The 25,535-nt window shown below is 57.6% G+C and overlaps 1 protein-coding gene and 1 long non-coding RNA gene across 8 annotated transcripts in view; one reads left to right on the top strand and one right to left on the bottom strand.

The window, feature by feature from the left end:
* Nucleotides 1-6,113: 6,113 nt before the first annotated feature.
* Nucleotides 6,114-24,358, top strand: PATZ1 (POZ/BTB and AT hook containing zinc finger 1). 6 transcript variants are annotated; one of them, XM_086348833.1, is made up of 5 exons: nucleotides 6,533-8,131; nucleotides 9,448-9,511; nucleotides 15,480-15,651; nucleotides 21,359-21,431; nucleotides 22,843-24,358. In XM_086348833.1, the coding sequence occupies exons 1-5, from the start codon at nucleotides 6,861-6,863 to the stop codon at nucleotides 22,871-22,873; spliced, it is 1,611 nt and encodes a 536-aa protein (XP_086204959.1). In that variant the 5' UTR covers nucleotides 6,533-6,860; the 3' UTR covers nucleotides 22,874-24,358. The 6 variants fall into 6 exon arrangements, with proteins under 6 accessions (XP_086204958.1, XP_086204959.1, XP_086204957.1 ...); XM_086348831.1 differs by having other exon boundaries at nucleotides 22,840-24,358; XM_086348829.1 differs by having other exon boundaries at nucleotides 21,294-21,431.
* LOC147355782 (uncharacterized) overlaps nucleotides 14,057-25,535 on the bottom strand; it is a 33,015-nt gene continuing 21,536 nt past the window's right edge. Inside the window, exons 1-2 of one of the 2 annotated variants that reach the window (XR_015144781.1) lie at nucleotides 15,893-21,294; nucleotides 14,057-14,470 (exon numbers count right to left, since the gene is read on the bottom strand). This is a non-coding gene — a long non-coding RNA (uncharacterized LOC147355782). Of the gene's footprint in view, nucleotides 14,471-15,892; nucleotides 21,295-25,535 lie in introns of those variants that run through there. The other variant, XR_015144782.1, reaches the window with a different exon arrangement.

Below are 25,535 nucleotides of genomic sequence, written 5' to 3'. Positions count from 1 at the left end.
AGATTCACATAACGTAAAAGGCAGCATTTTAATGTGCATAATTCAGAGGCATTTAGTACGTTCACAATGCTGTGTGCTTCAGAGTTCTTTTTTTAGTTAATTCATTTATTTTGAAAAATCTCAAGTTCACAAAATGCCTAAAACACAGTACAGCAAATATCCTGATTTGAGGGATGTTTACGTTTTAATTGATCTTTAAGAATTCTTTCTATATTAAGGATATAGACTTTGGCATCTGGAGCCAGCTTTCTTCAGGTGGCCCCCTGTCTTTCACGTATGTGGGTGTGCGCACGCGTGCAAGCATACACACAACAGCTTATCATCTGCCATGCTTGGCCCCTTGTCTTTCACGTATGTGGGTGCGCGCACGCGTGCAAGCATACACACAACAACTTATCATCTGCCATGCTTGGCCCCTTGTCTTTCACGTATGTGGGTGTGCGCACGCGTGCAAGCATACGCACAACAGCTTATCATCTGCCATGCTTGGCCCCTTGTCTTTCACGTATGTGGGTGCGCGCACGCGTGCAAGCATACACACAACAGCTTATCATCTGCCATGCTTGGCCCCTTGTCTTTCACGTATGTGGGTGCGCGCATGCGTGCAAGCATACACACAACAGCTTATCATCTGCCATGCTTCCTGCACCCACGTCACCAGTGGCACTAGCTCTTTTTCAACTAGTTAGGAGCAAGAAGAAAAATTCTCATAGATTTGCATATAGGAAAAAAAATAAGATAATTACATAGAAAGGCTTTTTGCTTTTTTTTTCATTCCCGATTAACCAAAAGAGACAGAAAGTCCTGCTGGTGACAAAGCGGCAGGAAATATGGCTGATGATAAACCCCAGCCTGCAGGGTCCCTGTCGGGCCCCGGAGACCACAGCACAGAGAGGCCGAGATAAGCTGGGTGGGGGTGGAGGCAGAAGCTCTGGGGCCTCTTGCAGGATCCTCTGTGAAGGGGCAAATGATTTGCATGCTCTTCCCAGGCACGAAGAAAACCCAGCTGTCAAGAAAGAAAAGAGGCCTAGGATTCGGTGCTAAGAGACTGGCTGCTGAAGTCAGGGACGCCCGCTCTCGACTTGGACCCCACCCTCCACGAATGCAGGCTTGGACGAACCACCTCGTTTCCCAGTAACCTCACCTATAGAAAGAGGGCCATGATCCTACCCTCAGAGGAAGGCTGGAAGCGCTAAATAAAGTTCTGGCACAGTTCACCCAAAACGACACTGTCTGTCTGGCTCCAGATTCCGTGCTCTGCTCCTGCATGAGATGCCATCGTGGCCCAACGAATGACCCTGTCGACACAGCCCAGCACTGGGGAGCCAGCAGGGGAGGCGCGTTGCTGTCACAGGCCTTCTAAGCAAGCCCGATAAAGGTGTGAAGGGTGCTTTCTGGTTGCCTGGCAGAAACCAAGGTGCCTCTCTGGCTTACTTCTCTCCATCACCTCCTCCCGTTGGGTCCCTGGCTCCAATTGCTCGGCCAAAGCCTGGCAGTCTGGGTTTGTGGGGAAGGCCCCAGGAGTGGTCGGGGTCCAGGTGTCACTCTGCTTTATGCATAATCAGCCACCCCGGCCCCTTCCTCATCTGGCTGTTCCCCAGTGCCCTCCTCTGCAAAATGAGAATCCCAGAGCATACACCTCATGGGGGAGTTTCGAGAATGACAGACGGTAGACCAAGTTAACGTCCTTAGTGCCATGCCTGGCAGTTACTGTTCAATAAATGTCCGCTGTTATTATCAACACCCTGTTCCCAGACAGGAACACTGAAACATGCTGGGAAGAAAATACATTGCTATGAGACCAGAGCATAAAGCAGTATGTAAAATAGAACCCAATTATGTTTAAAAAACAAAAACATTATACGTGCGTAGAAGGAGAAAAAGACCAGAAGGAAGTGGCGCGCTTAATTCTTGGTAATGAAATTATAGAGGATCTTTCTTTTTTGTTGTCTTTTCATGTATTTTCTACATTTTCATGCAATGCACATATCACTTTTCCAATGGTGAAGGGGAAGCACTGTGAGAGACGAGAGGAGTTATTACTTGGATCTGGGCTTGTGGAGAAGATGTCCCAGAGGAAGTGGGATTTGAGCAGGGCCTGGAAGGATGGGAGAATTTGAAGAATGGGGGAGGAGAGGCAGGAGAAGTCTTTTTGATGTCCTTTTTTTTTTTTTTGGTCTGTCTCCTTCCCTAGGCTGTGGGCTCCTTGAGGGCACGATTCGTGGTCTAACTTGCTCACTGCTGTATCCCTGGCATCTAAAACAATTTTTGAAAAACAAACAGACAAAAAAACTAGTGCTTAGTAGGTGCTCAGTAAATATGGATCTAGTGAGCAAACAGCCTTGACAGCTGACTTAGCCTGGGAGACGAGGATGCTCTTGATTCGCCGTCCAGCTGTGCACTGCCAAGATGGAGGCGCGTGGTCTCCACAGAAACAGAAGTGGGCCCACCAGGCCAGCAGCAGGATGCAGACACAGGGATTACGAGCTCTGCATCTTTTCAAGGTGTGATCTGGAAACTGGGAACATGGTGGTGGGATCTTTGGACAGATGCTGAGGGAAGAGGAGGAGCTGCACCATAGGGTTGATTTAGCCGTTCACTGGACAGGTCTGTCAAATCAGTCATCGGATGCTCAGGCAAGTAGTTCAGGTCTTTGAAGGTGCGTAAGAGACTCTTCATGGGTGGAAGGCTAGGGACTCAGGAAAATGTGATTCTAGTCTGAACCTTGCTGTGTGACCTTGGGCAAGTTACTTAACCTCTCTGAGCCGCAGCATGCTTATTCATAAAATGAGAGGTTTGATCAGTCTAAAATTGCTCATAAAAAGACATGTGTGGTAGTAATGTAAAATGGTGAAGCCACTTTGGAAAACAGTTAAACACAGAATTATCATAGATTATCATATGATACCAATTCTACTGATAGGTATATACCCAAAACAGGTACTTAAGCAAACATCTGTAATTGGATGTTCATAGTGGTACTAATCCAGAGAAGGCAATGGCACCCCACTCCAGTACTCTTGCCTGGAAAATCCCATGGACAGAGGAGCCTGGTGGGCTGCAGTCCATAGGGTCGCTAAGAGTTGGATACGACTGAGTGACTTCACTTTCACTTTTCACTTTCACGCATTGGAGAAGGAAATGGCAACCCACTCCAGTGTTCTTGCCTGGAGAATCCCAGGGACGGGGGAGCCTGGTGGGCTGCCGTCTATGGGGTCGCACAGGGTCGGACACGACTGAAGCGACTTAGCAGCAGCAGCAGCAGTGGTACTAATCACTGTAGCCAAAAGACCACCAACCCGATGAACAGATAAGTAAAAGGTAGTATATCCAGATGGTGGAATTCAGCCATAAAAAGGAATGATAGTGCTACAGCGTGGATGAACCTCGAAAACATTATGCTAAGTTTAAAAAGCCAGACTCAAAAGATCAAATTTTGTGTGATTCCATTTATATTAAATATCTAGAACAAGGAAATCCATAGGAACATAATGGAGACTGGGGGTTGCCAGGGGCTGGAGGAAGTGGGGAGTGGAGACATAATTTTCTTTTAGGGTAACAGAAGTGTCTTGGAACTTGGTAAGAAGTCTTGTTTGTACAACACTATGAATGTAATAAGTCCTGCTGAATTAGACACTTTAAAATGGATAATTTTATGTGAATTTCATCTCAATTATATCGAAAAAGAAAGAACCTAAGAGATAGGCAAGATGAAAAGTTCAGCCATAGATGAAAATGGGAGACCATCACAGGCCAACTACACAATTATTCTGCCCAGAGGATATGCAGAAAAAAGCTCCCAGTAGCAGTCAGGACTGGGATCTAGATGAGTCTCTGGCCACTTCCTCATAGTGGGATCATGGGCCACTCACTCAAGTTCCCTGAGCCTCAGGCTTCCTATCCGCAAAATGGGGCTGATGCATCTTGTTTTCCTCAGAGCACTGTGGGGCAGAGTTCTGAGAGCACTCTGAGAGCCCATGTTCTCAAAGTGACCCCTCCAGGATGATGTCTCAGCACCCTGTTTTCTAAACACAGCAGACTGAGAATCAGTTCCTAGTTCATGTGGAGACACTGAGGAGGGTTCAGGACCCACTGACTCCGAAGGGGCACACCCAGGTAGATTCCTGGGTCCACACTGACTACGAAGGGGCACACCCAGGTAGATTCCTGGATCCACCATTACCTGTGTGGTCTAGGGCAAGTCTTTCATTTTCTTCAATGGTAGAATGGGAACATCTCTTATCTTGGAGAGAGGCTGTGTGTTACACCGTAAGCACTCAATAATCAGATCCCTTCCTTCTTTCTTTGTCGCTGCTCTCCAACACAAAAATTGCCGGTTCCCAGAATCCACCAAAAGATCTGCGATGTGGCTCAGAGAGGTTAAGGCAGCAGCCTGAGGTGGCACAGCTAGTTTGGGCTTAGAATACAGATGGCCTGGCTCCGGGTCCAGAGAACTTCCTTCAAGCCTCTAAGCCTCATCACTTATTTTCTTCAGCAAGTGTTTTACACCTACTCTGCCTAGAAAGGCGAAGGTGTGTAAGTAGAAAGACCCGGCCCAGAATTACGTGCTGTGCAGACTTCGAGACAGGTGCTGCTGTCCTGGGTGTACCTATTAGGAAACTGAGTGTGCTTAACTAAGGTTCAGAGAGACCGAGTGACTGGCACCAGGACACACAACCAGCAAGCAGAGGTCTCGAATTCGAACTCGAGTCCTCCCGCGGTGCCACGCCCGGAAGCCCCCGGGCGCGCGTGGCTCCGCGCAACTAGGGCGCGCGGTGGTGGGAATCCCGAAAGGAGTTGGAAGCCGGGCCCGTTCATTTGCATGCTAATACCCAGAATGTTCCCCCCCCACCCCCCCCCCGCCCCGCACACCGCTTCTCTTAATGGAAGCGCTCAGTTTGGAACCGTGGAAAGTTTGGAACACATACTTCGTTCCCTCTTTGCAACTGTGGGAACTTCCCGCCCGCACACGCTGTGCCTGTAGCCCAGGGCTCCAAGTCGGGCTCCCTGGCGGCAGTCGCCGGTTCTTCCCGAGCAGACGAACCTCTGCGTCCAACCCGTGCGCGGCAGCATCTCCCGGACAGCCGGGGACAAAGCGTCCAGGCCCGCCCGCCGGGCTCAGAGCCCGAGCGCTCGGCGACTCGCTGGGCTGCGGGCGCTGGGGATGCTCCCGACCTCAGGAAGGCTCCTTGGAGCCTCCTGTACCCCCATTTCCCTGGGGAACGCGGGGATGCCAGCTCCTGCCCACCGCCCTTGCCTCTGTTGTCGCCTCCCAAAACTGGTGACTTTCCACTCCCTAGGGCACAAAGCTTGGCGTGTGGCGGTTTGGGGGAGAGGATGGACGATGGCCTCGTATCCCCAGCTTTCCCGGGCTCGAAGCCCCTTCGGCTCAGTCAGTGCGCGGGGTCCAGAAGGAGCTCCGGCGGTTCGGCCTGCCCCCAGCGAGGACCCTGGCCCTCTCTGGGTTTGGGAGTGGGGAAGGCGGTCGCAAGCGACTTCTGGGGATTTCGCGCATCAAAGGGGGGTGCCGAAGCGTAGCCGACGCCCGCTGGACTTACGGGCGCACACCGCAGGCTGGGGGGCCCGGATCTGCACCCCCTTGGTCTCCCCCCTCCCCCGGCCCTGTCCGCTAGCCGCCACTCTTGGCGGGGAGGGAGGGGCAGTGGGAGCTGGTTTGCTGGCTAGGCGCTTCGTTTGCATTGGTCCGGGAGGGGTGAGACTGCAGCCCCCGGCCCCGTGGGCGGGGTGGGGAGGCGGGGGCCGGACGGGGGCTCAGTCTGCGCTAGCATTGGCGGAGCAGGGGACTGGGGAGGGGGGGGCAGGAAGCGGGGGGGAGCGGAGCTGCGAGGGGGGGTGTATAAATAGGGAAGGGGGGACGTGCATCCTCGGCTGAGTGAGGGGGGGGGCGCTCGGCACAAAGAAAGTGGAAAGTTTGCAGCGCGGGGAGGTCCGGGCCAGGGATCCGGGTGCGCACGTGCAGGGCCGGGGGCACCGAGGGCCCCCCACGCCGAGCTCGCCGTTTCTTTTTTTTTTTTCTGCAAGCGAGGGGGGGGGTGTTGTTGGTATCGCCCCCTCCTTCTCCTCCCCCCAGGGGTGAAAGTGCAAGAGGAAGTGCAGCCGCTGCCATCTTTCCTCCGCTCCGAACACACGGAGCCCGGGGCCGCAACGCAGTCGCTCAGCCGCCGTCTTCGCTCAGCCCGGGAAAGGGCCCGCCCTGCCGCCGCCGCTGCCCGCCCGCTCCAGCCTTCGCTGCCGACTCCGCCCGCCAGGCTCCGGGATCCGGCCCGCGCTGCCGCCCTGGTGCGCGCCCCGGCGCCGCCGCCGCCTTAGCCTTTTGTTTCCTCCGCTCCGGCGCCCCCGCCCCGGCTCGCGCTTTGCAGGGGACGCAGCGCGCGCCCCCAGCGGGCCCGGGAAAAACCGCGGCGCGCGCGCGCGCGCCTGCGCGACAGACCCCCCCCTCCTCCTCCCCGCGCGCGCGCCCTCTTGGCTGCGCGCCGGCGCCGCCTGGCGGGCGGGAGGGGAGGTGGCAGGCGTGTTTGCGGGAGGGGCGCACCTCTTTGCTCGCGTACCCCCCCGGAGGTAGAAAGAGAAGGGGAGGCGGGCGGGCGGAGACGAGAGAAGAGTGCACGATCTGGCAGGGGTGGGGGCAGCTATGTGGGCGGTGGTGCGTCCTGCCGTCTAGACAGTCCGATCCGGGCAGGGGGCGTGTGCGCTCGGCGCACCTGCGAGATTACAGAGCCCCGGGCCGGCACGTGTGGGGAGTATAGACACGTTCGCTGCGCCCCGCTTCTCGCTGCCTAGGGGAAGGGAGTGGGGCGGGTAAGTGCGGCGGCCCGGCTTGTGGGGAGGGGGCGGCGGCCATGGAGCGAGTGAACGACGCTTCCTGCGGCCCGTCGGGCTGCTACACCTACCAGGTGAGCAGGCACAGCACGGAGATGCTGCACAACCTGAACCAGCAGCGCAAAAACGGCGGGCGCTTCTGCGACGTGCTCCTGCGGGTGGGCGACGAGAGCTTCCCAGCGCACCGCGCGGTGCTGGCCGCCTGCAGCGAGTACTTTGAGTCGGTGTTCAGCGCCCAGTTGGGCGACGGCGGAGCTGCGGACGGGGGCCCCGCTGACGTGGGGGGCGCGGCGGCGGCCCCGGGCGGCGGGGCTGGGGGCAGCCGGGAGCTGGAGATGCACACCATCAGCTCCAAGGTGTTTGGGGACATACTGGACTTCGCCTACACCTCCCGCATCGTGGTTCGCCTGGAGAGCTTCCCTGAGCTTATGACCGCCGCCAAGTTTCTGCTGATGAGGTCGGTCATTGAGATCTGCCAGGAAGTCATCAAACAGTCCAATGTGCAGATCCTGGTGCCCCCTGCCCGGGCCGACATCATGCTCTTTCGTCCCCCCGGGACCTCGGACTTGGGTTTCCCTTTGGACATGACCAACGGGGCAGCCTTAGCTGCCAACAGCAATGGCATCGCAGGCAGCATGCAGCCCGAGGAGGAGGCAGCGCGGGCAGCTGGTGCAGCCATTGCGAGCCAGGCCTCCCTGCCTGTGTTACCTGGGGTGGACCGCTTGCCCATGGTGGCCGGACCCCTGTCCCCCCAGCTGCTGACCTCACCTTTCCCCAATGTGGCATCCAGTGCTCCTCCCCTGACTGGCAAGCGAGGCAGGGGCCGCCCAAGGAAGGCCAACCTGCTGGACTCAATGTTCGGGTCCCCGGGGGGCCTAAGGGAGGCAGGCATCCTTCCGTGCGGCCTGTGTGGGAAGGTGTTCACTGATGCCAACCGGCTCCGGCAGCACGAGGCCCAGCATGGGGTCACCAGCCTCCAGCTGGGCTACATCGACCTTCCTCCTCCGAGGCTGGGTGAGAACGGGCTGCCCATCTCTGAGGACCCTGACGGCCCTCGAAAGAGGAGCCGGACCAGGAAGCAGGTGGCATGTGAGATCTGCGGCAAGATCTTCCGTGATGTGTACCATCTCAACCGGCACAAGCTTTCCCACTCGGGGGAGAAGCCCTACTCCTGCCCCGTGTGTGGGCTGCGGTTCAAGAGGAAAGATCGCATGTCCTACCACGTGCGCTCCCACGACGGGTCCGTGGGCAAGCCCTACATCTGCCAGAGCTGTGGGAAAGGCTTCTCCAGGTGAGGAACGGCGCACCCCCACCCCCCATGACTTGTCCTAGCCCCCCTCCTGGAACAGCCAGCTCCTCGCCAGCATCTGGGGATTCACTTGGCCTTGTGGGGCCACATCAGGTTTGGGCAGAGGGTTTTAACGATGCTGACTTTTGAGATGGTGTGGTCACGACACGCTTTCTCTTGCCTCGGGGGACGTTCTCTGGCACTAGGCGGGCCCTGCTGCTCTTCCTCGGGGCCTTGTGGGAAGGGGCCGGCTGTGGCCACAGCCACCGGGCCTCACCATTCTTCTCCCTGGGCTCCCTTTGTGTTTCCGGCACCAGGCGAGGGGCCCCCTCTGGGGGCGGGAGGCCGGGCTCCTCCAGCGACTTTCCCCGCTTGAATGGCCGCCTGGCTGCCGGGGGAGGGACTGAAACAAGTGCCTCTGGGACGGCGTAGGACCCCACCCCCACCACTGGCGGTCCTGGGCCAGGAGACCCCGGAATCAGGGGCACGGAGTTGGGCACCCAGAGTCTTCTGAACAGCGAGATCTTTGATATGCTCTGACCTGGTGGCTCCAGAGCCTACCTGAACCCACAGATCCCCTTTATGTGCACTGGACAGAGGGGGAAGAAGGGCAGGATGTCTTTTTAGATCGACTTTTTAGTGAGACTGATAAGGAACTTGCAGACTTGTCTGCCAGCAGAGGGTTGTTTTTCCTCTTAAGAGGATATTCAGAATAAAAGGCTGGTTTTAGCTTGCCTGGGCTCTGAGGGCCTTATGTGTCTGAACACCGCCATGCAGAGAACTCCCTCAGAGGGGCCCCAAGCAGGAACCAGTCATACCGGTCAGGCAACCCCTGCCCACCTGCTCTGTCGGGCATCTGGTTTACCAGCCCAGCTGGGGACTTAGGGCTCCATTCCTTGGCCTCTGGGGACTGAATTCCATCCGGGTGGCATTCATTGGCTGCTGTGGCGGGAGAGGCTGGGGGAGGGGAACATGGAGTTTCTAAGGGGCTTTAGTCCGGACAATGAAGCACACACAGCCCCTCCCGGAAAGGCTGCAGCAAGGCAGCCTGGTCTCATTCTAAAGCCCTGTCCTTGGGACCTAGAAATCACGGAGTGTCTGGGGGTGGGGGCGGGCAGACAAGGTCAGAGACAAATGCTCAGCTCATTCCCTTCCCCCTCTAGAGAAAACCGGGCCACAGAGGCCTGGGCCTCAGGAGCCAGGGCTGCGAGCTGACTTTCCTTTGTCGTGCAGGGGTAGAGGGGGAGGTCTGGCCAAGCTTGCAGCCCCTGTTCTCTGGAGGTCTTGTTCTAAAGTCTCTCTTGGTCTCTCTTTTCCAGGCCTGATCACTTGAACGGACATATCAAGCAGGTGCACACTTCTGAGCGGCCTCACAAGTGTCAGGTAGGGGCCGGGCCGGGGCAGAGAGGGAACACGAGCCCGCTGGCGTCTGAGCGGGCCTGCCGGCTGACCGCCGCTGTGCACACCTCCCTCTGCCCCCTCCCCCTGCCCCCCTCCCCCTCGTCTGCTCTCCTCCTTTGTTCTCCCCCGCCCCCTCCCCCCAACTGCTGATGTCCCCTCCCTTCTGGTTGCTGGGTCCTGGTTCCCACCCGTCTCTGTCTTCGCTCTGCTGCTTGGCTGTCCTCTCCTGGCGTCTGCCAGTTCCTTGGATGGTGGGCCGCAGGGCACACGTGTCGTCCTGGGGTACTGGCAGCCCACCGCGTCCGACTTTGGTTCCCGGCGGTTCGCAGGGGCCACCGTGGGCAGAAGTGGTTTCGGAAGGGCTCCTGGTGGCCCGGCCCGCACCGCTTCCTCTGTGTGCCTGGCAGCCTGACCCGGCTTGGCGCTCCATCTGGGTCCCCTCGGCTCAGGCACCTCGCAGTGGGGGTGGTGGCAAGGAGGCAGGGCGCTGGTGCTCTCACCTCTGCACCGGCACCTGCTTAACCTGTCCCGAGCCACGTGTGCGCGCAGCCAAGGGCTTCTGAGAACTGGAGAGCGAGGTGGCTTCCTGTCCTGGAGAGCTCTTTGTGTAGCAGTAGGTAGGGGAGACTGAGCCAGATTCTCACCCTTGGTGTGTCTGCCTGAATGGTATCTGGGTGCCCTGTGGTGCCCAGAAAACCAAGCTTCCTCTCCTGGCCATTAAGCAGTCCTGTGTGGGTGGAAAACACGACTCTCTTTTCCTTGGTCATCTTCCCTTTCCTGGGCCGAGTTCTCACCATCTCAGGCGTGAGACCGTTGTGGGGTGACCTGCTTCTCTTTATCCTGTTGGTGGCAAGGAGGGAGTGCTCCGGGGAGACCGACAGGGAGGGCTGGACGTGCTGCAGGAGGGACGGGGAGCCCCAGGGGGCCAGGCATGGCGGCGCTCCTGCAGGCCTGCCGGGATGCATGTGCGCTCGCTGCCTCCTCTCTCTCTGACTCTCCGCTACGGAGCACGTTCTGACGCCCAGGTAGTGTGCTGAGCAGCCCAGCAGAGCAGGAGGTGCCCAGCGGGCAGTGGGGGCGTGCCCGGTGGCCTGGGGGGGTAACCTGCACTCTCTGCCCTTTTTCCAGGTGTGGGTTGGGAGCAGCAGCGGCCTGCCGCCCCTGGAATCTCTTCCTAGCGACCTGCCATCATGGGACTTTGCCCAGCCTGCTTTGTGGAGGTCGTCCCATTCGGTTCCTGACACCGCCTTTTCCCTTTCTCTAAAAAAATCCTTCCCAGCCCTTGAAAACCTGGGCCCGGCACCCTCCAGCAATGCTCTCTTCTGCCCAGCCCCCCCGGGATATCTGAGGCAGGGCTGGACGGCCTCTGAGGGTGGCCGGGCCTTTACCCAATGGCCTGTAGGCTAGCCGGGCCTCCTGAGAAGGTGTTCTGTGGTGGGGGCAGCGGGCTGGACCTCCTGCTCCTGGGAGAGACCTGTCCACTGTGCCCAGCTCCTCCTGGGTACTCGGGCTCTTCCCCAGCTCAGGGACCCCCATGTGGGGGCTGCAGGGAGCTCCTTCCTGGGCCCGCCGCGGTCTCCGTGTTTCTTTCAGGGCTTTCGGGCCTTGTTTCCCCCCTTTAGCTGATGGTACCCTGGGTGTCCGCCCCTGCCTGGAGGCCAGTGCCTCCCCTCCCCTGATAGCACCTCCCTGAAGCCTGGGGTTTCTGGAAGGGGGCCTGGCCTCCTCTCCTCCTACCCTGGGAGTGAGTCCTCCTCCTGCTGGCCAGCCCGAGCTGCCTGCTTCCCTTCCACTCACACAGGTCCTGCTTTCCTTGCTGGCTCGTGAATTAGACGGTTGTGGTTTTGAGTGTCATTCATTAGCAGGTCTGCTCAGGAACTAGACTAACCAGTAGCTTTACCTTGGGTCATCCTGATACATGGCTTTGGGGGCTGATAAAGCAGTTGTAGACCCTCCCCCTTGGATCCCAGTGGTGTGTCCTTTAGCCCCCTTGGGCTCTGTGGGAATAATAGGAGTGATGATAAAAGTTTTCATTCTAACATTTGAGGCTTTGTGTGTTTTGTCTTTGGTCTGTGTCATAACGCTGACCTCACGGTCTCTTGGTGTACGTGCCTGCCCTGCCCTGCCCTCCGACACACACACGCTCACAGGGCCGTGGTCCCGCCTCCAGCCCCACAGCCAGAACCCCCCTGACGGTGACCTGGCAGGTGAAGATGTGCTGCCCCTTAGGCTTAGGCTGGCCAGCCAGGTGTGCCGGGGCTGGGTTAAACAGGGCAGGGGAGTCTGTTTTGCATGGTGTGTGTGCTGAAAGCATCGGAGGTGAAGAGACGGCTCGCTGGGAGTTGGTTCCTGGGGCCCCTGGCAGGGCGGGGCACGGCCATACCTCTCGGCCCTCCTGGTGCCAGAGAGGCAGCGGTTACGGGGACTGATGCCTCAGCCTGAGGGCAAAGGTCCTCCGAATGCAGGGGCATGGAGGCTCAGCCTGGCGGTGACACACCAGTTTCCCTGGGGTTTCATGATGCCCCAGCACTGCTCATCTGCACGTGCTGTGGGCTGGACCTTCCCCCCACAGGGAGTTCAGCCTGACACCGAGAGGCTGGAACAGCTCAGACCTCTCCTGCTGCTCCCCGTGGCCCCACTTCTCAGGGGCTGGTCGGGGGTGGGGTTTGGGCTGGAGGGATAATTCATTAGGAACTGAGGTGGGAATAAAGGAACTGACATCCTCCAGAAGGGGGCCTGCTGGGCCCCCACACGTTGCCCTTAAGACTTCTACCCCGAGGCTGCCAGACTCGAAGGCCACCGGCGTAGGGTGTGCCCCGGTGTCCCTGCTACCACTTGGGCCCCATTCCCAAACTGCTCAACCCTTGGGAATCTGGGACTTTTGGAAGTCTGGGATGGGGAGAAACTGGTAGGGCGGGGAGGGAGCCTGGCTGGGGCTGTGGGTTGAGTGGTGACGACCAGAGGGGACTCAGGCTGGGGGGCCCTGGCCGGTGTACCGCTGGCAACAGCAGGCTGCCTGCACGCGGGGCTGGAGCCAGGCGGCCGTCCCAGCACCACCGGGCCGGGGTCCTGATCCTGGCATGGTGCCCTGCCTTCTGCCCCTAGGACAGGGGCTGCCTCTGTCTTGAGTGGCCCCAGCCTGGAAGTTCTGGGCACCCCGTCTTTGAGATCCATCTCTCTCAGCCTTTCTGCTTCTTTTCCTGAGTCAAGTAGCCAGGCCCTTTATGCTCGCTGTTGTGTGAACTTCTGGCAGGCCTGGACTTGGGCACTTTCTCAGTTCCTCCAGAAAACCTCTGGTTCTCCGGCCAGAGGGTCAGTGCTGGCATAGAGAAGCCAACCACCATTCCAGCGTGGCTTTGTAACACAGGAAACGTTTTCACATTTTCTTTTTCCAAGTAGCAGATTTACACTCCTAATGATGCTTACTCAGGCTCAAGTTAGCTCTCATCCCTTGAGAGATAATCAGTGGAGGACGGGGTGGGGAACCTCAGCCTGGTCTGCGATTTCAGTTTTGCTTAGCGAATCCCCTAGACGGATAATCCACTTGTGGATAATTGAGGTTTGGTTGTCCATTATCTTTTGTTAGCAAAGCGTGACAGGTAGTGTTTATAAGGACACGTCCCAAAAGAAAGCTGGCAACGAGGCTTCTCCCTCACCTCCCTCTGGCGGCACCCTCTTCCAGAGAGCACGGAAGGTGAAATCCTCAGTGTGCGTTTTCAGCTGCGTTTTCTTACACCTGGTCCGTGGTTGCTTCCTTTCTTGAGTTGTGTTGTGTGGTATAGATTACACTGCCCTCGTCACGGGATGGGTGGTCCTCGGTCACTTGTCTAGCAGAGCCAGCTCTCATCCCTTCTCCCTGAGGTGTCCACAGCGCCCCTTATCCTGGTTTACAGTCTGGTGGGCTGGGTGAGGGAAGAATTCTGTTTCCCCCTACTGAGGCCATGAGACCAGACACCCATGATGCTTTCTGAGTCATGTGAGTGCCCAAGTTTCCCTGCACAAATCCTGTCCCCTCTGTCAGGACAGCCTGGCCCCCAAGGGCACTGATAAAAACTACCAACACCTTTCACCAGAAGACACCCCTGCTGAGGCTGGAGGTGGTCAGAGCATGAGCTCGGGCCGGCTCTCAGTCCAGCTGCCCCAGGTCCTCGCGGGACCTCTGCCTGCCTGCCTGTGGGTCGCGGAGGGTGGGAACACCCCAGGCTGACCACGGAGGGGAGGGCCCTGGCCCAGCAGTAGCTGAGCCCTCTGCTTTGTGCAGGTCACTCTCACAACTTAGCCCCTCATTTGTCACATGAATCAACTCAACATGTGAAGTAGGTGAAAGCAGTACAGTTGGCCCTGGAACAACGTGAAGGTGAGAGCGCTGACTCGGGCTCAGATACACACGCACAACTTAGCAGTCGGCCTCCTGTCCCTGTGATTCCTCCTTGTCCAGGCTCCTCTTCCTTGGGTTCGGCTGATTATAGGCGCTGTACCACCTATCACAGTATTTACTAGTGAAAAAACCTGCATATAAACGGACCCTTGCAGTTCAAACCCTTGAAAACTGTTCAAGGGTAAGCTGTATTTTATTAGCGTAACTTGTTCTATTCACATCTGTGACATTTGTTCAAGACATAACGGCCAAGAAGAACAGAGGCCGTCCTGACACACACATCTGGGGCCGGGGTGGCCACCTCGGCGTCTTCTATCTCCACAGCATCTCGCACGTTTGTTTCTCGCTTTGATTGTATAGTGAAGCAACAGATAAACGCTGTACGTGGAGACAGTGTTCAGACGCTTACCTTAAGACCTCGGGGGTCTCAGGATCTGTTTCTGTTCAACGGAGACTGTGGGAGCACCTCCATTCTAGCCAGTTGATGGGGGTGGCCCGTCTTCAGTGAGTTAATGTTCTGTCTTTGATGGCCTTAAAGGTGAATGTTGCTTTCTCTTATGGTTCTAAAACAGTAAACACACACGTAGGGAGAAAAGAAATGAAGTCAACCTTGACTCAAAGCTGAGACATATGCATGGAACCAAAATAGTTTGAAGGTCATCAGATTGAACCCTCAGGGCTTTCCCGACATTCCGTGACCTCTAGGGCTCTGTGCAGGCCCCGGCTTGGGTGGAACGCTGCGGGTAGATCCGGGACTGAGACTGAGTCGAGGGACCTGGGGAGCTGAGTGCAGCTCCCAGCTGGCGGGGTCAGGGCACAGCCAGGCTCGAGGGCCACCGTGAGGTACTGCCTGCCACTAGTACCTATGAAGGCGGAGCCTGGGCCTGCCTGGCACAAGGGGCACTTGGCCGGCGCAGGCGGTGCTGTCCCGGTTGGCACCAGTCCTGGGAATTCTCCAGATGCCCCCCAGGAGCCTCTCGGTCTCTGCTAATTTTCACATTCGCGCAGTTGACGCTGTCCTTTCATGGGCTGCTTTTTCAATGCAAATGCACGCGAATGTTATGAAGAGTAATTTCTGTTCTATCCTGCCTTTCCTTCCCATTTCCCTGTGGCCGCAACTGTCACTTTTGAATAAATAGTGAGTAAATGGAATTCTTCGTGTGAGGCAACCAGGGGAAACCCAGGGTGGAGAAGGTGAAGACTGCTCTATTTACATGCCAGCAGCTCTTCTGTAAATTCACTTACAGCCAGGGCAACGAAAGTCAGTTCTTAAATGTTCAAGAATGAAAAGTGCCTAGCTCTTCGTTTTGCAGAACTCAGCCTGCCATGAACCGGGCGTATGGGGGGCCAGTGGGAACCAGTGATCCCAGCTCAGGGGTCCCGTGGGGAAGACTGTGGGGAGCAGGAGCGGCTTGCTCGGCATCTGGGCAGGAAGCCTGGGCCACCTGCCGAATTCTCTTTGTACAGGGAGTTCCTGTGTTGGTTGGAAATGCTTTGTGGCACGGTGTGCTCAACGGGGAGTCAGGTGTGGGGCCAGCTTTTACCTCACCCCGTTCTCCTTTCTGCCCTCAGACCTGCAATGCTTCTTTCGCCACCCGAGACCGCCTGCGCTCCCACCTGGCCTGCCACGAAGACAAGGTGCCCTGCCAGGTATGCGGGAAGTACTTGCGGGCGGCGTACATGGCAGACCACCTGAAGAAGCACAGCGAGGGGCCCAGCAACTTCTGCAGTATCTGTAACCGAGGTAATCGCCCTGCTGTTTCCTCACGTCGGGGGGCGGGCCTGCGCCCCGCCTCAGGCCCCACTCTGCACAGCCACCCCTCCCGCCCACCCCACTGAACGGTGAACACCTCACCCTCAGCTAGCTGTGTGTCGCCCTTTCCTTTCCCGTCAACTTGGGGAGCTTGGAGTGGGAGCTCCCAGGAGGTCAGCAGGCGGGGACAGAAGGAGAGAGGTGTTTCCCAGGCTTGAGGCCCATGACGCACCTGCTGCCCCGGGGGCAGGATGGATGCGCTGAACCACTGAGGTCGGTGGCAATCGTGAGACCCCCGAGAGGTAGGAGAGAGAGAGACCGACCCGAGAGCCGTGCCGGCTGAGTCACAGGCATACGGGTGAAAGTCAGCAGCCAGGTAAAGAGCTCAAGTCCGTAGGTAAACAAGGGCCGGAACTTTCTAGCATAAAAATCCAGACCCGGGCAGACTGTGGCCTTGACGAGGGCAGAACATGGCAGGTGCTCGGAGCAGGGCAGCGTGCTCGCGGCCGAGGTCGGCCTGGCTGGCGTCTGACTGTCGTGTTGGGTGAAGTCGCCTCTGCCGGGCCCGCCGGCTACCGGAAGGGCTGAGGCTCGTGTTGTCTGAGGAGGAGGCTGTGCCGTGTCTGCTGACGGAGTCGGCGCGGCTGTCCGGCGTGCGTGAGGCAGCTTCTGCATGGTGCGCTTGGCTTGGCTGGGAGCGGGGGACAGGGCTGCGAGTCCTGTTTCCTGGGACGCGCTGGTTCCAGTGCTCCTGGAAGTCCTATGTGTGGCTTCACGGGCTGACCACTGAGCCAGGAGGCGGGGGACCCTGGGTTTCGCCGGCCCCTCCCACCTCACCTTCCTGTACGACCTTGAACTCTCCCTTCCCCTGTGTCTAAGGCTCAGTCTCTTCATCTCTACAAGGGGTTGAGAACACCCCTTTGCCCACATCACAGGGCTGTTGTGAGGATCCCGGGAGACGGGGCGGGTGACCGTTCTCTGGGCCCTGCAAGCCACAGCACACTCGGGAGGCCCTCGTTTGTCGCCGTGTCGGGAGACACAAAGCTCTCCGACACTCTCGTCCGGACCAGGCACAGCACCCCTGCGGTCCTTGGCCGGGGTCTCTGAATCCTGTGGAGGGTGCCTGCAGAGTAGCCAGGTGTTCCTGCTGCCCTGGGCTGGGTCCACCCCCCACCAGGACTGCGCACTTGGGGTTTGCCTTGAAGGTTGCCGGATGCCGATGTGTGTACCACCAGGAAGTGCTGTGGAAGCGGGCAGGTTGGGAGGTGGTCAGAAAAGCTGCGGAGGCATCCGTCCTATTTTCTGCATGTCCGTAGAGGGCAGCGGGGCTGCCCGGCTCCGGGAGGAGACGGTTCCTTGTCTGGCTTCCTCTTCACGCCCCTGATGGCTCAGGCCCGCTGCACTGTGCTGCCAGCAGGCACTCTGTCAGGGTTTCAGAGTTGACGTTCTCAGCCTCAGAGTCGGCATCGGAAACCAGAGGTGGGAAACCGGTGCACGCGGAGGAGGATGCCAGTGAGGAGACTGAAATGAAGCCTGGATTACAGAGGCAGGGATATCGGGTGGGGGCCCAGGGCCACAGCCCCTGGGGACCCTGCTCAGGAGGAAAGAAGAGCTGAGAGCAGCGGGGAGCAGGAGGGAATGCTAACCCAGTCAGGAGACAGCTGGTGTGGCAGAGCCAGCAACTGCTGAAAGTCAGGCTGTGTTTGCCCTGCGCTGGTGAAGAGGACTGGGCAGTGGCCACAGGCCACGTGGCTCCGGTGGGTGGGGGTGCTGGTAGAGTAGAACCAGAGCCCTCCTTCCCTCAGAAAAGCCCCTGGATCTGGACTGTAAGCAAAGCAGCTTCGGGTCCCAGCGTCAGAGCAGAAGTCCTATTCCTCTAAGAAAAGAGAAGTCCAAACCACCCTGGGTCCTCAGAAGGAAGACAGTCTTGGTCTTCGTCAGAAGAGAAGAAGCCGGGTTCTACCTTGGACTCATTCCTTGGGCAGAAATTCCTTTCCCCCCACAAAGAGGAAGAGGAAGGCAGTTTTTCCAGGAAGAGGACGGGCCACTGGGACATGGAGACCCTGGAATCAGATCACAGGGAGCTCTGGGCTGACCTATCAAAGCTGTGACGCAGGTGCTGCCGCAGGAATTAGGTGGATGTCCTTCTGTCTGCGATGGACCAAGCGGAGGGTCAGCCCGCCGATCAACAGGTGAGGCTGGATCAGGTCGGTTTCCAGGTGTCTTCTGATAGCCTGCAGTCCCAGCAGTCCTTGAGCAGTCAGCTCAACTACTCACCCATCTGCCTGTTTGCAGCCACACAGAAGACTCTTGCCCATGAAGAATGCGAGGGAGCAGATCCCACGCTGGAGACAGATGATCTCGTCTTTGAGCTGGAGACACATCGGGACATGGGCCGTCCCATCTTAGAGGAGATGAGTCCTAGCAGGGGAATTGGATGGTTGCAGAAGCCGGCTCCCTCACGTTCGAGTTGAGGAAGTCAGCCAAGTTGAATGGTGGGGACGACCTGGTGTAATAATTGCCATGCTCTCCCTTCTTCTGAAGTTTCTGTGGTAGGCCGTGTACACGTGCGGGTATCCTGGGACGAGGGGGAGCACGTTGGGAGTCTCCCTTTGACCGTGACCGAGACAACATTTGCACCCACATGTCACTGCTCCACGGGTAGGGAACGCCGTCGCTCCAGCCAGAGGCGAGCACACACATTGTCACCAACAACAGGTGTGCCATCTCCTGGGCCGTGCGGACACAGACCTGCTCAGAGCCCTCTCCAGCACAGCTCAGCTGGGCGCGGCCCCACCAAGGTGTGGACCAAGAGAAAGCAGCCTCTGACCCCCGCACGGATGTGGAAGCTGTGAGCAGAGGGTTTGCCTCCAGAGTGGGAAGTGCACACACCAGCCAAGGACATGCCGCAGAGGCCCAGTGGCTTCGTGGCAGTAAACTCTCTGCCCCTGGAGCATGGGAAGGTAGCCTGTTGGCGATGGGGGTGTCACGGGTGTGCTCGAGCCCCATCACCCCAAACCTTGTATCACGCGGCCTCTTTGGTTCTTGGTTAGTCAGTGATGGACAAGCAGGTGAGTTTAGAATTCCGGCCAAATGTGTCTGGCTTCAAAGATGTGTTTGTGGAAAACTCAGCTTTCAACCCAGAACTTGGCTGCTGAGCTGCCGTGTGTTTAAATTCTGGGCTCTAGGTGGCAGCTGTGGATGCTGCCTACCACCCACCACGTGGCTTTGCTATAGATAGTAAGCAGTCAGCAGCTAGGGCAGAGTCAAGGGGACCCAGTCACGTGGTCCCCAGACTGTTTTCCAGGAAAACGCAGTGAGCTTTCATTGAGCATCTGCTGTGTCCCCAGCACAGCTCTTCCCACAAGGAGTAGATATAATAGCTCCTGGGGCTCCTTCCCACCTCTTCTGTCCCTCTTGGCTGCCGTGGCCCTGTCCTGGTGTGCCAGGAGAGTGGTTCGCTCCACTTCAGAGGCCCCACAGGGATGAAGAGACACAGACTGCCTGCTGAAGCGGTGTCATCATATCAGCAGAAGTCTGATATTTCTGCTGCCTGCCAGGGCACAGGGCTGAGGTCCTCCATCCTGTGGGCCTTCGCTGCTCCTTCTGACCACAACCTCCCTCGAGGGAGTATTCCTGTGGGACCCTCGGAAGCCAGTCTGTTCCCATGCTTGGCTGCAGGCAGACCACCCAGTCACAGCGCAGGACAGCATGCTCTACTAGGCAGGGCGGGACAGTAGCATCCTGTCCCGGAGGATTTTCATCAGGAGAGGAAGCCCAGTTCACCGTGTCCCCCATTTCCCTCCAGAACCACAATTGCTACCATCGGGAGCACGTTTGTTAAATGAGATTCTACAAAAACCTGCCTGCCAGTGCAGGAGACCTGGGTTTGATCCTTGGGTTGGGAAAATCCTCTGGGGGAGGGCATGGCAAGTATTCCAGTATTCTCGCCTGGAGAATCCCATGGACAGAAGAGCCTGGTGGGCTACCAGTCCATGGGGGTCACAGAGTCAGACACAACTGAAGCAACTTAGCATGCATATGTGGCAGAAAAGTGCAGGAATTTAAGTGGTGGTAACTGAGCCTGTTGCACAAAGCCCGGGGATGTTTCTGGGTCCAGGACCAAGATGCAGGGACCATTAGACAGTCTGCCTAGTGGTGAAGGACTGTGTGATGCATGTGGTCCCCGGACTGGGTCCAGGCTCTGCCATTTAGCAGCTGTACCTGTGGCTGTGAAGCACAGCATGATACACACAGTATGCAGGGCCTGGCATGCCTCTGTCACTGGCTGAAGGTGACCTTTACTGAACAATAGTTCCAGCAGCATTTGAAAGCCAGGCCAATCCAAGCATTTTTAAAACTAGTCTCAGGGACTTCCCTGGGGCTAGAACTTCATGCTCCCAATGCAGGGGGCGGGCCCTGGGCTCGATTCCTGGTTGGGGAACTAGATCCCACATGCTGCAACTAAAGATCTCGCAAGCCACAATGAAGACAGAATAAATAAACATTAAAAAAAAACCCAAGTCTTGTGCACACGTTCACTGTACTCTCCAGCCACTGGCCCATTGGTTGTGGGCCCATTGCTACCCTGTGGCTACAATTTAACGAGAAAATGGAAGTACCCAAGGATATGTCAGCTGCCTCTGGACTGAAGGGATACCATCAAGGCACTAGCACTGCACGTGGGTCTTTTGCAAAGTTTGGGTTCCTGCTGAAGGCACTTCCGGATCCTTGGCTGTAGGGGGACTTGATGTCACAGCTCCTTCCCGTGACAGCCCAAGTAGAGTTCCTTTGGTCCAGCCAGTTCCATCTCCCAGGACTCATCGCTGCTGCGGAAGCGTCTCAAGGCCCAAAGTGACCTCGGAGCATCTGAGTGGGGCAGCTCCCAGATGGCGGGGTTGCCTCTCCCCAGTAAAGACAAGGACTGTCCCTCTTCCTTCTTCCTTAAGTGAACCTGATGGATCCTCCAAAACCTAACCAAGAAGACCACTGTGAATGAGAGATGACTGCAACCCTCCTTTTAAGACAACTTCCCATTTTCATTGTTCCTCAGAAGGTCTAAACAGTCACTAAACCCAGTCACTCTGCAGGTGAGAAATGAGCAGAATAGAGCTGGTCCTGACCATCAGGAGAAGGGGGACTCCGGAGGCGCTTCTTTGGGACTTCATTTTGCCTGCGTCCGGTCTCTTGTGCAGATGGTTTGCCTTCGTGTTAGGCAGCTGGAGTCCCGCGGCTGCCCTGGAGTCCCTTGTGTTTTCCTGACTGTGTTTCTAGTCAGGTCCCCGCAGTTGGTGTGGGGCTGTGAACCATCCGCTCTGACCACTGGCCCCCTTGAGGCACTGAGCGGTCTGGAGGCAGCGGGCCTCTGGCCCCGGCAGGAGTGGGATCTCAGACCCTCCCTCCAGGCGGACTCCACCGCAGCCTTGCGGGGCAGGCTCTGCAGAGACGCCGACTCAGGACGGTGCCGCCGCCCTCCTGAGCCTGGCGGTGGCTCCCGTGGCTGCGGCGCTCTTGAGCCAAGGAGGGCCCCTGTTAGAAGTGCTAGCCCGTGCGGCCAGAGGAGAGGCGAGGGGGAAGCAGAGAGAGGTGTCTGTGTGCCGGCCGCGGATCTCATCTCCTTTTGTCTTGTTTAGGTTTCTCCTCTGCCTCCTACTTAAAGGTCCATGTTAAAACCCACCACGGTGTTCCCCTTCCCCAGGTCTCCAGGCACCAGGAGCCCATCCCGAATGGGGGAGCAGCGTTCCACTGCGCCAGGACCTATGGCAACAAAGGCAAGCGACCCCTTGCTCTGCACTTTGCTTCTCTGCGCAGACTGTGTTGTGGGGGCGCTGGGCCGGGCGTGGGGAGGCGGGAAGGCGGCCGACTTGCTGGCCGCCTCGAGGAGGAGGCTCGAGATCCGAGTGGCAGTGGCCTCCAGGACAGAAGTCACAGTGGGGGTCTCACTGCAGGGCACTGCCGAGATCCAGCCCCCGCCTCCTCTTCCCCAGCCCTCCCCCCTCGCTCCTGGCCAGTCCCCACACCTAGAGCCCTGAGGGACGCCCCTGGCCCAGGCAGGAAGAGGAGCCCTGCATGATGAGCCTCTGGGCCTGTCCGTTGCCTGTGGCCCTTCCAGGAGGGCGTGGTGCTGCGGCTGAACGCTTTCTTCTCCTTTGAGCCTGTGGGCAGGGGGAGCCAAGGGCTGGCTTCCCCCTCGGCAGGGGCCTTTGGCTGCTGTGGGCAGCCCTTTCCGGAGAGCCTTTGGCCGCGTTTGTGAGATGCATGGCGCTGACTCCGACTCGGTTTGCGTAGAGCTCCCTAGGCCCCACCTCCACTGGTTGATTCCGGTTGTTCCGCGGTATTTCAAGTTGTTGTTGCCTTGTGGGTGATGCCCAGGTTTGGCAGACGGCAGAGCTGGCATGCTCCACACTCCCATCACAGACCTCCCTTCCCGGCATGGCGCTCTGAACCCAGACAGGAAGCTGCTTTTGGTGGAGGATGCCCGTGTGGGCCGGGCAGGGCAGATGAGCAAGGGCTGTCCTAAGGCCCGGCTTGTCCCGGGCCCTGCGTATGGACAGCAGCCGATGGAGTTGTTCAGTTCCTTCTAAGCTGTTGTGCTTTGACCAATTGGCCCGGAAGGCTTCTGGCAGGCGGAGGCGCGGAGGGCAGGGCGTGTGTTCGCAGCGTCGGGAGAAGGACCGGCTCAGCCTCAGCGGTCGATGGGGTCTGCCTGGGTCGAGGAGCCCACGGCTCTGGTTCTGCCTTGCTAGGGCGCAGCCAGTTTGGTGCCGAGGTGAGGTCACCGACATACCTGGTCAGCATCATTACCACAGCTGTTTTACCCGCAGAGGCACCTGAGAGGGCGCCTAGGAGTTGGGCTCTTGAGTTCTCCGGGTGGAGACAGTGGAGGCCCCCTCTCCATATTCCTTGAAGCAGGCTAAGATGGCGGTGAGCGGTTCAAGTGCGCCTGCGTGGAGAGTCCGCGGCGACGGAGGTCAGCGGCCCCAGGCCCTGCTGCCTCACCCCCCCGTAGGCACGCCGGGCTCCCCGACTGACCCGCTGCACTTCCGTGGGTTCTGCTGGGCGGTGGCTGGTCATCAGCTGCCTTCCACGAGTCTGTGAGCTGGCCCCTGGTGACCCCCTCCAAGGGGGCGTCCCCAGAGCCCGGCCTCACCCGCCCCTCTGTGTTCTGTTTCCTCCTAGAAGGCCAGAAATGCTCGCATCAGGATCCGATTGAGAGCTCCGACTCCTACGGTGACCTCTCGGACGCCAGCGACCTGAAGACGCCCGAGAAACAGAGTACCAACGGCTCCTTCTCCTGCGACATGGCGGTCCCCAAAAACAAAATGGAGTCTGACGGCGAGAAGAAGTACCCCTGCCCCGAGTGCGGGAGCTTCTTCCGCTCCAAGTCCTACTTGAACAAACACATCCAGAAGGTGCACGTCCGTGCCCTCGGGGGCCCCCTGGGGGACTTGGGCCCCGCCCTCGGCTCGCCTTTCTCTCCCCAGCAGAACATGTCTCTCCTCGAGTCCTTCGGGTTTCAGATCGTTCAGTCCGCATTCGCCTCGTCTCTGGTCGACCCCGAGGTCGACCAGCAGCCCCTGGGGCCCGAGGGCAAGTGAGGCAGCCAGACAGACGCTGCGTCCCTGCGGAGACAGCCGCTGGGGACGGCTGGGAAATGCTGTGAATGCGGAGGGAAGTTGTGTCTTTGGGTTCTGTAGCTGAGAAGATTTTTATTCGTTTTTAACTACCCCCGCTCCAGCCCTGTCGCCCCCACCCCCCACCCATCCCCCAATGGTCTTTAGAAATAGATTCTCATCTGATACTCGGCAGAAATAACCTACAAGACCCGGTATGGGATGAGGGCAAAAAACACTACACGCGGGCTTCCCGGGGAGGCCAGGGCCGGTTTCTCCAACGGGCAGCCCCCGGTGCTCGTCATTCTCAGTGGCCCCAGTCCCACCCCCACACCTGACAGCGTCCTGGGACCTCGGAGAGTCCAGTCCCCTGCTCTCCTTCTCCGACCCCTCATCCCCCCTTCTCATATCCCTCCACAGAAGCCACAGTAGGGTCTCTACCCACTTACACAAAGCTGATGCCCAACTGTTTTTAAGGAAGCTGGAAGCCCGCAGCAGCGTCCCGTGGACCGTGGGGGCAGTGCCCTCTGAGAGCCCCTCTGAGCTTGACATTTGACCTGGAGGGCCCCCACCCTTTCTCTGAGCCCTACCTGAAGGCTAGCATTCTGCCATTAGGACAGGCTTAGCATTGAGGACACTCCAACCCCAAATTCCAGTTCTTCTGTGATTTTTTAACCATTCAACTTGCTGTTGGGTTTTAATTCTCTAATTATTATTATTATTATTATTATTTTTTAGGACCAGTCGTAGTGAATTGCTACTGAAAGCTATCCCAGGTGATACAGAGCTCTTTGTAAACCGCAGTCACACTTTAGGGTTAGGATTAAAACTTTGTTTAGATGTACCATAATTAACTTGGCTAGTTGATTGTTTGAAGTCTATGGAAGAAATAGTTTTATGCAAAATTTTAAAAATGCCAGTCTGGTCAGGGCGGGCGGGGCTCTCTGTGCTGTTGGAGGGAGGCAGAACGAGCGAGGGTGGACATCATGCACCGTGGTTGTATCGCACGGGAGCAAGCCCGGGTCAACCCTGTGACGTGAACTGACCTGATCAGACTGTATTAAAAACATTAGTACATTACATTACTCTGCCTGCTGTCCTGACTCTGTTTTTTTCAGCTATGAGGGTCTCTGGGACTGGGGGATGGGCATCTGAGCCCCTGCACCCGTGTGCGGTCCCGGGAGGCCTCTCTTCCACTGGGACCGACAGGTGGGTGCTTCCCTGCAGACTGGGCTGCCAGCGTCCACCCACCCTCTCCCCTTTGTCTTCACTGCTCTCTGCCCCAGACCCTGAGGTCACAGTGGTGCCCAGGATACACTCATGGAGCTTGAAGGGAGAGAGACGGGTAACCAGTAAGCAGACTTAACCAGAGTCCAGATAAACATCCAAGGTAGGAGTAGTGACAGCAGGGGAGCAGGTGCGCGCCCCAGGCCCGTGAGAGGTGGATGCCACGTGCTGGGGAGCAGCTGAGCTCAAGCGCCGCAATCGCTCATCCTGAGCCGTAAGCTGCAATCACCAAGGCCGCACCCTAGCTCCCGGGCTCCACAAGAGGAGCCGCTGTGATGAAAAGCCTGTGCGCTGCAACTAGAGGGCAGCCCCCGCTCTCCACAGCTAGAGAAAGCCTGTGCAGCAATGAAGGCCCAGCGCGGCCAAAAGTAAATAACAACGTGTTAAAAAGGCAGCACACAAAGGGACAGGAAGACGGATGGAACCCCGGACATCCTGAGGAACCCCAGGGAAGAGGGAAGTCCCAGAACTCAGAAACAGCATCTCACCTCCAAGCAGGTGGAAAGGAAAAGTGTAACGATGGGAGGGAAATAGACACAGACCAGAAGTAAACGAGGCGCAAAGTGATTTAGACCCACGTTAATATCAGTAATTACATTGTTCTGGCTTAAAGGTAAAGACTGGATTTTTTTTTTTTTTCTTTTTTAATGGAAATAGAGTTGACATGCGTGATGAGAGTTTTGGGTGTACCGCATAGCAATCTGTGTATCATGAAACAATCACCAGGATAAGTGCAGTAACCACCTATCCCCATACAAAGTTATAACATTATTGACTGTGTTCTTTACTATGTATATTACATTCTTTGTGGCTTGTTTTATACCTGGAGGTTTGTACCTCTTAATCCCCTTCATCTATTTTGCCCCCATCTCCCATAGCTGGATTTTCTTTAAAAGCCCGAAGCATCTACATGAAATTTGGGGTAAGTGGCTGGGCTCTGTGGAGTGTGTGATGCAGGCTTTGGGCCCTTTGGGG

The sequence above is a fragment of the Bos grunniens genome, chromosome 17 (genome assembly GCF_055505025.1).
Source record: "Bos grunniens cultivar Pamir isolate PY7600 chromosome 17, Bosgru_T2T1.0, whole genome shotgun sequence".
NCBI classification, from domain to species: domain Eukaryota; kingdom Metazoa; phylum Chordata; class Mammalia; order Artiodactyla; family Bovidae; genus Bos; species Bos grunniens.
Note: the sequence above shows the minus strand (reverse complement) of the source record. Positions and strands in the feature narration are given on the sequence as shown.

What these genes read in the sequence shown, in the direction of transcription:
- PATZ1 (XM_086348828.1), top strand. Translation starts at nt 6,861, where the DNA reads ATGGAGCGAGTGAACGACGCTTCCTGCGGCCCGTCGGGCTGCTACACC. An exon ending in AGCGGCCTCACAAGTGTCAG is followed by an intron (nt 9,512 to 15,479) that starts GTAGGGGCCGGG and finishes TTCTGCCCTCAG; the next exon opens with ACCTGCAATGCTTCTTTCGC. An exon ending in CTGCAGTATCTGTAACCGAG is followed by an intron (nt 15,652 to 21,293) that starts GTAATCGCCCTG and finishes TGTCTTGTTTAG; the next exon opens with GTTTCTCCTCTGCCTCCTAC.